Source organism: Scyliorhinus torazame, chromosome 1, assembly GCF_047496885.1.
Source record: "Scyliorhinus torazame isolate Kashiwa2021f chromosome 1, sScyTor2.1, whole genome shotgun sequence".
Classification (NCBI taxonomy): domain Eukaryota; kingdom Metazoa; phylum Chordata; class Chondrichthyes; order Carcharhiniformes; family Scyliorhinidae; genus Scyliorhinus; species Scyliorhinus torazame.
This window is the reverse complement of record NC_092707.1, coordinates 236,276,718-236,290,813: the sequence shown is the minus strand read 5'-3', so window position 1 is coordinate 236,290,813 and position 14,096 is coordinate 236,276,718. Positions and strand designations below refer to the sequence as shown.

The 14,096-nt window shown below is 40.3% G+C and overlaps 1 protein-coding gene and 1 long non-coding RNA gene across 13 annotated transcripts in view; one reads left to right on the top strand and one right to left on the bottom strand.

Moving 5' to 3' along the window:
- afdna (afadin, adherens junction formation factor a) overlaps nt 1-9,067 on the bottom strand; it is a 323,280-nt gene extending 314,213 nt beyond the window's left edge. For 5 of the 12 annotated variants that reach the window (XM_072503518.1, XM_072503546.1, XM_072503555.1 and 2 more), the window contains exon 1: nt 8,789-9,067. In XM_072503518.1, coding sequence (XP_072359619.1) covers nt 8,789-8,887 — 99 coding nt within the window. In that variant the 5' untranslated portion in view covers nt 8,888-9,067. The remainder of the gene's footprint in view (nt 1-8,788) is intronic. The other 7 variants (XM_072503531.1, XM_072503551.1, XM_072503560.1 and 4 more) reach the window with 2 other exon arrangements.
- A 42-nt stretch (nt 9,068-9,109) lies between these two features.
- Nucleotides 9,110-14,096, top strand: part of LOC140419657 (uncharacterized) — a 126,077-nt gene continuing 121,090 nt past the window's right edge. The window contains exon 1 of the long non-coding RNA XR_011945957.1: nt 9,110-9,282. This is a non-coding gene — a long non-coding RNA (uncharacterized lncRNA). The remainder of the gene's footprint in view (nt 9,283-14,096) is intronic.

The following is a 14,096-nucleotide window of genomic DNA, read 5'->3' as shown; positions in this document are numbered from 1 at the left end:
GTAGAGAAGGTTGGAAGATGTCCTTCTGACGATATTTCAGGAGGACCAGACTGGGTTGATTGGTTGTAGATTCGCCAGTGTCAAACTACTGTTTAACTTCCCAGCATTTGACAAAAAGCTCCTTCTGTTCACAACAAATTCTAAACAAAAGTAACACCCAACTGCTTCAGCCCTTGGCTCCTCCCATTAACTACATCATTGCTTTCCCACTATCTGGATTATGACCATCATACTAAGGCAAAACAATGTCTCTAATTATCTACTCCCCAGAGAACGTTCTTTCTACAAACAAATTTGCATTGCCCCTATTTTGGTAAACAATATACATGGTTGCAATGAATTATGATCTTACTTTTACAATGCTTTAATTATTCCTTCAGTGGTCAGTGTCTACTTGTCTTTCAAATCTTAAAAACAATACTGCATCAGTCACATACACACTAACCCAGCATTTCAACCATTACTACACCAGATACATAATCATACAATATATATCTGAAATTCCTACATTTATCACACTTTGTCATCCTTTAAGCAGCTCCGTCAACAATTTGACACCCTGAGACACTCCGTGTTTGCAACTTAGAGATTTATCCTTAATAAGACAACTTTGCATCTTGACTCCTCAATTTTGCCAGTGGAAAGAATCATGAATTCTTTGGAGCATGAACAATTAATTAGCAAGTTCCATGATACTTTAAATTCTAGATCTTGTGTTAGCACATTGGGTACTTTGCAGTCTTGAGAAAAGGACTTGGCAATCAATATTGACGAGAACGAGGTAGTATATGGGACTGTGCTAATAACATTTTGGCTTGCAATAAAACAAAGACCCAGTTCAAGGTACTGCACCATCTGCATATAACACCTAGACACAGGTTTGATCTGGCTGTATTCCTGATTTGACTAAAGTACCTGGTCTACTCTTGCTCATGTTATGTTGGTCATGCCTCATCATCGGTTGTAGCTGGGACAGATGGGAGGCAACTGTTTCAGCTAATAGTGGGAGAGCAAATCCTCCTTTTACACAATGCAGAGGCAAATAAAACCAACAAGGCCATGCAACGTATCCAAGAGTTGGTGAGTGAACTGATTTATTTACACAACAATTCTCAAAAAGGGTCTGCAGGCCCTTTGGAATCTGTGGTTCAAGAGTGCAGGTAGGCGATTGCCTAAGGTACCACGTAGTCAATAGAATTTAAGGGCTTGCTCAGCCCATACTTTCCACCCACTGCCACCCGCCTCCCTCACCACACTTCTGCCACCAACAGTTCATGTCCCAATACTGTTATTATTTTAGGGTAGACTGAACAATATTGAGAAAATTGGAATTTGCGCACATCTGTATCTTCAAGTAAATGTTTTCTTAAAAGTATTATTAAATTAATCTAATGAGGCTCATAAACCAACTGTCAATCTGTATTGCCTTATTTTTAGAAAAAAATAAAAAATTGTGATTATTATATAAAATCTCTAGTTAAGATCTTGTTTCCTGATTTGAAGCAATGAGGTTGGCACATCTACCTGGACTAACAAGTGTTTTGGTCTCAACAGCATCTCCAGATTATCTCAAGGTGAGAAAACCAGTAGGAAATAACATATCCTCCTGTCCAGAGATACTCCTACCCAGAGATCTGCTATCATGGTATGTCACGCTTGGTGCCTTGTGCCATCTGTCTATGTGTCAGAAAGTGCATGCTTTGGCAATTACATTAAGCTAATTGTCTTAAGCTAGTTGCCTTATTAAAGACAGGTAATAGTTATTGGCTCAACCGCCGAAAGAGTTTAAATGGACACAGGTGGAAACCTAAGGAGTTTATGTCACTGCTGAGTTGGGAACCGAATAAATTTGCTTACGGTAAAAGGCAAGCTGCTGTGTTGTTTCTCCATCATATATTAACATTTGATATTAACATGGGAGCAGAGGACGAACATTAAGCCTTGGTGTTTGGTTGCTGCAAAAGAAGATTTTTGAATTCACCCCCTGAAGGAAAGGTATACTGCTGCTGACAAAGTTAGGAAGATGCAAATTGGCAGGCTTTGATCATCCACCAGTTTTCTCAGAAGCAGAGCAATGAAAAATTGAAATTGAGATGTGGACAAGAGATCTCCATTACCCAAAAAGTAAGTATGGCTTTATCATTACTTTTAATTTAGTTCTCTGTTTGTAAGGTGTTTTCGGAGTGGAATGGAAGAGGGACTGGATCTTCTGATACAGCTTTTGGATAATTCTACAAAAAGGATTACTTACTGGAAACATATGAAGCATGGTCATATGCCTTGGATAGATTTAAGAAAACAGATGTTGAGTCCATGGAGGAATAGATTATGGATTTTGATAGATGATATAAAAGAGTGAAGAAATTTGAGCTTGGAAGCAGAGTCTGCGTTGGCATTAAGTTAGTTGATTGTGCACACATTTGCCATGTCGATAGACTTTTAGTATGGACGGGGATTCAATTAAGAAGTAAAGGCGGCTATCTTTCAGACCAAATGGCTGCTGCACTAAAATAAATTCTGGGAAGACTTATTTTCAGCTATTTTTCTATTGAATCCACAAAACTGTGATAAAAGCAAAAGGTGGAAGAATCAATGGCGGCCACTTTTAGACATAGACAAAACTTGAGACGCAGATTTCAGTACAAAGATGGGGTTATTGATAGGCCGTCTGAAAATGGCCATGCATTTAACCAATTTGATAATGAGACAAAAAGTGGGTCTGAAATGGCAACTAAAGATGCTTAAACCCAAGAAACGCATGGGGAATTGTTAATCAATGTTATCGGTGTGATTCCAAGTATCATTTTACAATGTATTGCCCACAGAGAAATAATCAAGCTTTGAAATGATGCATGAAGCAGAGAATTCTGAGGCTGAAAATGATGGGACTGCCATGAAGGAATTGTGTTGGTCACTGAAAGTTTCAGCCAGTGATCCAATCCAGGGTTGCTCTTCCACAGTGCATGGGATTGACTGGCTTAACTGCGGTCTGGAGTCTCCCTAGGTGAGGCAGATCAGCGGAAGATAAGGTGTGTGAAAGCTCTACATGCTTCACGTTTAGAGGTGACAACACGCCAACATCTTCCAAATGGGTAGCCTCCTATGCAGGATAGCAGAGGATCAGCCTTTTCATCAGTACAGATGTGTCCAATGACATACCTCTCCTGTTCAGCAGGTCGATGAAGAAAACACATGACGACTAAGCATGAAAAATGCCAGTGATTGGGTTTGAGATCTACATTTTACTAGATCAAGCCATTATTACCTGCCATTAAGACTGCCAGGAATTTCTCAAAGAATTTGTGACGTCGTAAATTCTGGGAGGTAGAATCTGATAGACAAAAAAAACATTTGGAAGTTGCATCGGCTGTTTGCACATCCGGGGCTGCAAAAAACTGGAGGCTTTACTGCGAGATGCTGGAGCACTTGATAAAGAATATGACAACCTTAGTGAACAAATTACAGTTGTGTGAAATTTGCATAAGATATAAGACACCACCATGTCCTGTTGTGACCAGGAATTTAACAATGCAGTGGCAATGGACATAAAAGTATGGAACAAAGATGGGGTGTTTTGTTTGCCATATGGATATGATGGCCAGATTTAGCATATCGTTTAATATATAGTAAGGACAAGCGAACCATTAGAGATACGGTAAGAGGGAAATGGGTGGGAACAGGATTAGATATATCAGTGCAATTTCAAACAGATAATGGTGGGGAATTTGCCAATGAGGAATTTTGAGAACTGTGAAAATTTGAACATCATAGTTGCTGCAGCTGAGAGCCTGTTCAATAATGTTCTGTATTAGAGAATCCATGCAGTGATAAGATGACATGTTACATAAAAATATCAGTTGATCGACCAGATTGCAAAAAAGCGCTGGTATGGGCTGTGCATGCAAGGAACTCTTAGCAAATAGTTGGGAGGGTATAGTCCGTACCAATTAGTACGGCAGGGATCCGAAGTTGCCTTCGGTCCTGTCAGATACTGCCCCTGCTCTAGGTGTATTAGCTCTGCTTTTTCTGCTCATCAGAACGTGTTGTATGCAAACCTTCATTAAAGCTGAGAAAATGTGGGGAGCCTTATGACAAGCACAAGGCCACCATGAATACAGTTTAGACAGGGAGACCTGGTATATTACAAAAACACGGAAAGAATGGAAAGACTCTGGAAAAGTGAGGGGCAGTGAAAGAAAAGTAGTAATTGTACAACACGGGAATCAAACTGTTAGGGTTCACTGGCACTGACTATACCTTTACAGATTCTGAACAAGACGTAGAATGAAGAGGCGCCGTGCACTTCACATAGCCACATAATTGTCGGAACTGACAATGGCAAATAAAGAAATATATATAAAATGTTAGTCGCATCCCAACCGGGTCAGATCGTCACCAAAGAGAGGAGCCATCATCCAAGGAAGAAACCGATCAACTGAAAAGTTTAATCGGGCAATTGAACTGGTTATGTGCTCAGCCTAGATCTGATGCCGGTTATGATGTGTTGGAGTGGAGTACGATGATGCAGCAGGCCATGGCAGAGGAAGTTTTGAGAGTGAACAAAACATTAAAGAAACTAAACTGAGAAGGCACACTCGAATTCCAGATGAAAAGAGATTACTGATCTTTAGTGATGCTTCACATGCCAATCTTCCAGATGGGTTTGAGTAGGGTTCATCATATTTTTGGTAGGAAAGAATGATAAATGTTGCTCTTTGGCTTAGAAAGTTAGAACGGTAATGAAAGGCGCCTTAGCTGGAGAAACCCTGGCCTTGGTTGAAGCCATAAATATAGGAGTTTACTTATCCAATATATTAAAAGAAATATTGTACAAGGGGCAAGATGAGAAAATTCTGCCCATAGAGTGCTATGTTGATAATTGATTCCTGTGAGAAAATGTCCATTCAACAAAATGTGTCACTAAGAAAAGGCTAAGAATAGCCCTAGCTAGCATAAAAGAAACATTGGAAAGAATGGAGATTTCCCAAGATATGCCGGGTTGACAAGTCACCAATTGTCAGACTGTTTTACGAAAAGAAATGCCTGGTCCAGAAAAGTGTTGGATCTTCTATTACAACAACAAAATGGAAAATGAATTATCGCTTTGTAATTGTGTGTATATAAATGTGTCAAATGGAATGCGAGATACATGTTAAAGCACATAACGTTGTTTTTATTCGTTCGGATTGAAAAATGTGTTCTTGAATTTCTTTGCTCCTCTAAAGATTAAATTTAAAAGAAAGAGGGAAATCTGTCAACGCATCATTTGTCATACTTTGGCAATTGTATTGTTAAGCTAATAGCCTTATTAAAAATAGGTAATGGTTCAGAGTATAAATGGACACAACTGGAACAGTTGCGGTTGGGAAACCATAAGGTGTTTGCGTCTCTTGTCAAGCTGGGTGCAGAATAAGCTTGAAGGTAAAAGACAAGCTGCTGTGTTGTTCCTCCATCATATACGAACATGTGATATGAACACCACTCATACATCCACAGTAGCTCGTCAGTCATACAACAATCCCTAGGTTAAACCCTCTTTCTGCTGCTCTCCATATACTCTCTAAAAAAAACTTAATTACAATTTGCTGCTTAAGCACATCATTCCACCATTATATTTCTCTATAGTTCTTTAGTCAAAATAAATCTTGGGATGAGATGATTTTCTAGTTGTTACTTGACTGAAATGAATTCTCAAACACAGCAATTGTGGTTAATTCAATGCATAAATCAGCATACTACATTTAAATTCTCTTAAGTTGCCACACATTTTTGTAGCTGCCCACATCATTGATGTTTATGTATAAACACAATGTTACCTACATGCCTGTTCAATTGACATAATCCTAATTTCTATATAAATTTACGTTAGCTATTGTTTGCCCTGTTATTGAAGGAATTAAGCCTTTTGTTATATTCCATGTCCTATCCCAAACTAGGAATGAGTACACAATTTTGCTGAAAAACATTCTTCAATTGGAAAAAATGTAGATGCAGAATTTCACAGCACAGAAGCCAAGTAAGCCCATTGCACAAGTGCTGGTTCCTTGAGCTATCTAGTTAGACTCATCTGCTCTCATATCAAGTTTCACTGTATGTGCAGATTATATTGGACACTTAGCAATACACAGCATGGAAATTTAGAACAAATCTCACCAACATCAAACATTCCACTGTAAGGACTTTGGTGCTATAATACAAATCAAAAATGTCAACAGCTAGTGGCAGCTGTTTCCCCAGTTTCAATGTCACAGAACCCCACAGCGTTAGTAAAAATCATGCCTTAAATTAAGAACTTCATGCAACCACCACATCATTTTTTAAAAATTCTCTTTTGTAAAAGAGGGTGTAATTAAAAAGTTCATTGCCTTATATTGTTTTCAGTCCTGAAGTAGTTCAACCAGCAGTGCTACTCACAATTGAAAAGGAAATGTCAGCTACGTAAAGTACATATTACAATGTCATTACTATTACATATGTTTGTGTTTAATTTCCTAGAACCCAACAACAGAAGTGACTGGGAACGAAACACTATTCATCGCATGGTTCCTTGCAAGGAGCAAGCTCATGAAGCCAAAGGAGCTTTCTCATACTTTTCATACATTACAAGTAAAAATCGCTTATTGTCACAAGTAGGCTTCAAATGAAGTTACTGTGAAAAGCCCCTAGTTACCACATTCCGGCGCCTGTTCGGGGAGGCTGGTAAGGGAGTCTATGGCATGCTCAAGTAGAATAAAATGCTTCAACGCTTTAGAACATATTCATATAGTATATTTAGGAAAGAAACATCTCAAGGCACAGACATCAGGAAACTGAGGTTATAAACATTCAAACGTCTTCTCCAGTTGAACATTCCAGCACATACATTCTGTTCCCACGAGTCAAATGCCCCTTCCAAACCACTTCCCCTTGATGTCTCTCTCCCTGTATCAAAACATTGTAAAAAGATTTGCTCAAGATGAGACACTGTATTGCATTCTTGTGCAATAATGCACTTGCAGAATAAAAAGGTGAGCCATGCGTTACAGACAATTATGGTCATTGTGAAAATTCAAGCGCTATGATCATCTGGATCAAGGGCGAAGTGCTATCACATCTAATGCACAACAAAAAGAAACCGAACAATAACAGCAGCTTAGAATTAAAAATGTTGCTAACACAGCAAACATTTTTATATTACTAATTCTACTTGGGAGTTCTACGTATTTGGAATAATCAATGCAATGCTAGCTTGCTCTAATTATGAAAATCAATAGAGTTCCTAATATTTAAATTTTCCAATAACCTATCAAATTAAAGATGCTTTTATACACAAATTAAAAGTACATTTTCCATCCTGCAAGAACCCCCACAAAACTGCAGCTGCACAAATTCCAGATTGTCGGAATTTCATGCAATTGATGGGAAAATAGGCACGCTCCAGCTTATCATACCAGAACCAATGACTTAAAAAGGCAAACTCAATGTAGTAACAAAAACATTAAATGAGAAACCACAAAAATAACGGAACACTCAGCAATGGAAATAGATACATGACCGTTAAGACTAGCAACATATATGACATACCACTCTGGAAGGTTAAATATTATAACTGATTACCAGCACAATTTTTTAAAACTGGAGTTCCTGAGATAATCAAGTGTCTTTTCTGTATTTGTCAGTATGTTGTTTTTGTTGCTGCGTATTAGTGAAAAAGTCTTAAAGCAGTTTTCCTTTTGGTAACGGTTACATTTTATCAGATGCCTGAACAGGAGAGCTCATGAGTCCAATTGCAAGGAAACCCCATATTAATAACGACTGCAGTGACATCAAGTAAATGTGTTCCAGGATTATACACGGGTGTATAATCAGTCCAACAATCATACAACTTACATTTATGGCCAAATCCATTTGAAACAAAAGTCTATTTGCGTTCCAATATCTTAAATGCCTAGTTATCCTGTTCAATGTACTGACAGGCAATGACCAAGTTGTAATTAAAACTCACGCTTAATCAAGATCTTACTGGAAATATATTTCCAGTCAAACGTTTGTTGCTCTCATTTTATTTATTGCACTGAAGCAGCGGTCGTGAAATTGAAATATTTGGGGGGGGGGGGGGGGGGGGGGGTTGGCAAAAACACTGCACCGGGATCATTTGGAATTCGACTCCAAACACACACAAAAAAATCATGACTTGACACTGTAACGTTAACTCATGTGAGGGTGGGGATTGCAAAAAAACCCAGCAGTCTAGCCCGCCCAGAGGTGAGCCTTCAAACTACAGAGAAATAGGTCAAACTCATTTACGTAAAAGCAGAAAATCATAATAGTTCGATAAAGACACTGGTTCCAGGTTACAGGAAGATGCCTCCAGTTGCGCCCTGGGAAGGGACAACCTCTAGTCTTGCCTTAAAACTGGGGAGCAATAACCGGCAAAGTTTCCAACATAATGGTCGGGGGTTACAGACACGCCCTTTCATTCGTTAGACGAACAACATTCAGGATGTCTTTCCAAATTAAAAATCACCGTATGGGCACGGAGGGAGCGAATATTCGTTCAAGCATTTTATAATGCCTTCTTTCCACCACCGCCCATACACGCCTCTAACACCCAACCCCCCAACCTGCTGCCGAGCCGACAACCTGGGGCTCCGGCTGAGCTGCCCTTTGTTGTGGAAAGGGCGGAGAGTGAAGGCAATCCCCGATCCTCAGTTCCCGAGCCCAGCGGCGCGGTGGGTCCCGCCCGGGGGGGGGGGGGGGGGGGGGCTGCCGCGGCCTGTTGCAGGCGCCTCGAAGCCCCGGCGCTCACCTCGGTCGGTTGGCTGATTTCGAACAGGTCCAGCCGGTTGGCGTTCCAGTGGTTAATGATCTCCGCCAGTTTCCTGCGCTCCTCTTCGCGACTCGACATCCTTCGCGGGGAGCCGGGTGCGAACCAAACGGCACACCGCAACCGACAGCAGATAATGTGAGCGTATTTCGAAGCGGTCAGGTGGATTTCCGTGAAGGAGAGGTGAATAAGGAGACAGGAATGAGGAACCGCGACAGGAAAACCGCCGCCGGATTCCGGCTGCGTATCGCTCCTTCCTCCGTCTGTGTCTCGAGCGCCGCCCTCGATGACGTTCCCACCCGCGCGCCTGCCTCCGCGATGACGTTCCCACCAGCGCGCGCAACCTCCGCGATGACGTTCCCACCCGCTCGCCTCTCCCTCTCTCTACGCGCGCGTCCCCTCGTCCGGACTCCAGAGGTGTGACCTCCAACCGCATGCGCACTGAGAACCGGGGCATAGGCCACCTGAGGGGGCAGGTAGGTGGGTAGGGGGACGTTATTGTGGAGGCGTCAGTAAGTGAGAGATATGAATGGTTTACGCGATTTTATTAACAGCCACGTGCCTCACACCAAATGTACCGAGTCTTGTTTTTCGTCTATTTATATACCTTTAAGTCTGAGACATGCTTCAAATCGCTAGAGGAATTCGGGGACAGAACAGCAAGAGTGAGAGTGAGAGTCCAGGAAGAAGGTAAACAAAAATAATAATAGAAACAGAAAACGCTGAAAATACTCAGTAGATATGGGGCCAGCTGTGGAGAGAGAAACAGTTCACGGAAATGTTAACTTTGTTTCCCCTTCTACAGATGTTGCCAGAATATTTCCAGCACCTTCTGTTTTATTTCAGAGTTCTTTGTTTTGTTTCTGTGGAAAAAAATCAACTCCAGCTGGGCGAGGATGAAAGAGTATTAGTGCAGACCAGCACAAGGGCATTAACTAATACCTTAAAACCAATAGCTTAGACAAGCTGGATTCTAAAAGAAGGAATCGAGATTTTTAGACCATGGTTGCTTGCATTTCCTGCATCATGTCGGATGTTCATGACACTTCTGGACCACATATGGAGAGGTGTTGGCGTAGTGGTATTGTCATTGGACTAGTAATCCAGAGACCCAGGGTAATACTTTGGGGTCCTGGGTTCGAATCCCACCATGGCAGATGGTGAAATTGAAATTCAATAAATGTCTGGAAGTAAAAGTATAACAATGACCATGAAACCATTGTTGTAAAAACCCATCTGGTTCACTAATGTCCTTCAAAGAATTTATAATGCAGAAGGAGGCCTTTAAGCTCATCGAGTCTGCACCAGCCCCTGAAAAAGCACCCTACCTAAGCCCACACCTTCACCCAATCCCCGTAACACAGTAACCCCACCAAACCTTTGGACACTTCGGGGCAATTTAGCGTGACCAATTCACCCAACCTGCACATCTTCGGACTATGGGAGAAAACCGGAGCACCCAGAAGAAACCCGCGCAGAGAACATGCAGACTCCGCACAGCCAGTGACCCTAGACTGGGAATTGAACCCGGGTCCCTGGAACTGTGAAGCAACAGTTCTAACCACTGTGCTGCTGTGCCGTCCTTCCTTCAGGGTAGGAAATCTGCTATCCTTACCTGGTCTGGTCTACTTGTGACTCCAGACCTACACAGCGATGCAGTTGACTCTTAACTGCCCCCCTCTGAAATGGCTGAGCAAGCCATTCAGTTCAAGGGCAATTAGGGATGGGTAACAAATGCTGACCCAGCCAGCGACACCCACATCCCAAGAGCAAATAAGGATGTAGGAAATTTCTTCAGGTGCTTGAACTCCAGCTCAGGATTTCTGGCTTCAGAGGTAACTGAAGTGCTGAAATAAGGTCATATTGAGCTCTTTGAAGGAACTCATTAAAGGTACCAACTGCTTTTTCCGGAGCAAAGTTTACATCGTGTAACTGTAAAATCATCTTACTCAATATTACTGCTCTCACCATTAAAAGCTTCGAAACAACTTGTTGATGCAAGGTCTTCAACCTGCATTGCTAACTTTGTTTCTCTCTTCACATGCTGCCTGACCCACTGAGTATTTCTCACATTTTCTGTTTTTATTTTTGTTTTCCGCTGTTTGAGATATTTTCCTCTTTATCGGCTTACACCAATGATGGGTTCAAACCTACCGAATGTTGCTTCGAATCATAGAACTTCTATCCTCTTGGTTTGGAATTTTGCCTTTCTATGATATGTTATGCATACAAATACAACTTGGGTGAAGGACTTCTTCTGACCACCTCTTCAAACTATTTCCTGGACTCTTACAATCACTCTTGTTGCTCTGCCCTCGAATTCCTTCAGCAACTTAATTTTGATTTCCAGCAGTCACTCTGGATATGCATATATTTATGTAAGTTTGGAATGTGTGCCAGTGTTGCTGATCGTGAAGCGACTTATGATACTTGACCAGCTTTGGAATCACTATTATTTATCAAGGATGAAAAATGACAGGCAGATAATTAAAATAGTGATCTTTCTCTAAAAAAGAATATGGCTAGGCATTACATTCAGAGATAGTGATGTGCTCTTATTTTTCAAAATAATTGCTGTTAATGTAGACTGCACTGTAAAAATATTTACAGTTTATGCAATTGATTTATATTTCACGGAATCATTTATATGCATGAGAAACAATAATGGTTTGATATTAACTATGTGCATGGTACATGCAGACCTCTATCACGCCTCTAACAACCAACGGACATTCCTGGTTTATTTTCCACAGCCACTGATTTATTTTATTCATGGAAAATGTTGAATCCCTTTTCACAAAAAATTAGTTTGATTTATTCTGTTACATTAAAGCAATGGCCCTGCATGTATCACACAAGCAAATCTATTTGATAATTCAGAAGTTGTGCTGTGGTCAATGCATCATAATGATGGGGAATGGTAACATAATGGTTATGTGATTGGACAAGTGGTTCCAGGGCCTGGAATAATGATCAAGAGACATTAATTCAAATTCCACTATGGCAGCTTTGAAATTTAAATTCAGTTTATTAAATAAATCTGGGAAAATAAGTTAAAAATAATAGTGACCATCAAACTAGTAGAAATCTTCCATCCTTATCCAGTCTGCCCAAAATATGAACCTTGTTTTCTGAATGTTTTTCAACAGTTACCTAGAACAATATCTGGTGGAATCAATCAGGATGAAACTATCTTAGATCTATATTGTGTAACAAAGCAAGCTTAATTAGTAATCTCGTCGTAAAAGATGCTCTGGGAAAAGTCGCTATAATGCAATGGAATTCCATTTTCATTTTAAAATAATAATCTTTAATAGTGTCACAAGTAGGCTTACATTAACACTGCAATGAAGTTACTGTGAAAATCCCCTAGTTGCCACACTCACGCCTGTTCGGGTACACTGAGGGAGAATTCAGAATGTCCAATTCACTTAACAGCATGTCTTTCGGGACTTGTGGGAGAAATAATATGTGACCAGGTATAGAGATACACATATAGCAAAACTGCATAAATCATATTCAACAGAAACGTAAGAAGTGACCAATTTTAAAATCTCTCAAAAATGACATTGATAGAAATTGACTTTTCTAGTCAGCTATAACCAAGAGAGTAAAGGAAGATGATACAGGTGAAAGGGTTAAATGAGAACTTATTAAGAATAATTAACTATAATCATATTAAGCAGTACTTGGGTGCAACAATAGCTGTGAATCCACTTAAGGGTTAATCCAGATCATACACTTTAATTTATTTCCTAAACTTAGGTTTCACATCTGCAAGGTCAGTGACGTCAACTAGCTAAAAGGCCCCATTGTATTGTAAAAACTGATGCTGCTGTCCCAGTATGGGTAGTCCCGTTTCTATGGTAACAGACAGTCTAGGGTGATAATGTCTCAACGAAAACTGTGTTTTTCTAATTAATGTTAGATGCAGGTGTGGATAATTTGGAAAATTGGCAAGCAATGGAATGGGAAATTTGCACCAATACATTTAAATACATATATCTCTTAAATTGATGGATAGACATTTTGGCCGAATTGAGTAAATTATAAATTAGTTGAAGCCAACAGAAGTAAAAAGAAGGCTAGACCTTAAGATAATAACCTCCTTAAGAATCACTTAACGGGATGGGAAAACTCATCCCGGGATCACCCCATTTATATTTCTGAAACCTATTTCCTTTGCTGCTTGCTTTTGCTAATCGCCATCTTTCTTTTGTTTAAATTACTTGGTTATTTTATCCTGTATATTATGATTTGAAGAATTACTATGATCTGTAATTGAATGAAAACACAACTACTGTATTTGCTAAAGACAATCAATCTGACTAGCTTGTGGCAGGGCTAGTTGGAAACTTTCTAAATTTTGTATTGAAAATAAGTTTACCAGTGGCACAGCTGACAAATAAAGTACAAGTGGACTTTGCCAAAAAGCACAGACTTGACCTCTGTTATTTGGGAACTGAGAAGGGATAACGGATATCCAGGGTTCCGAATAGACACAGAGATCCGTCAACTGGCACTGCGAGACAAAAGGAGGGAGGAGTGGACCAAAGACCGTGCCATTGACGAGAGTGCAAGATACCGAATCGTTAACGAAGAGGCTCAAAGACAGAATTGCTGACCGGAAGACCTAACTTTGACTTTGATCTGAAGATCGGCGGGACTGAAGTAAGAAATCACCTTTACCTCATTAAAGTCCTAAGCCGCAACGGCTCACGAAACGTCCCCCGACCAACAAAAGAACCTTAAAACAAAAGACTGTGCAATTGGGTGAGGGTGCAAATCTATTGTCAGACGTCTTATATCGGTGTCATATGGCATATGATACGGCGCTACAGATATACGTATTGACGAATGTGATATAAAATAGTTACTTTAGAGATACTAGTTAATGTAATGTAGAAATAAGCCACTTTGATTCTGGCAGTTAGGGACAAAGGGATTTGAGACCGCATGGAAAAAGCAGGAAGAGGTGTGTCTATGAGAGTGATGCTGCATTGATAGGGGCCAGAGAAAGGGATTGGAAGTGAGCCAATCAGAATAGATCAAACAGGTCAGGAGGGATATAGGCTGACCTATGGGCGTCGAGTATGTGAAACTTGATACCATTTGAATTGATTTGCAGAGATCCCTTTGTTTCTTTGTTCATTCGCTTTCTGGGATATAGGAAACTGGATGTCTCTTATATTTCTATGAAATGAATCAAGCTTGCAAGCTAAATAAATAACTTCTTTTTACGTGCGAATCCATCTCAACTTTTATTGAGGCCAGACTGACAGAGAAAGAA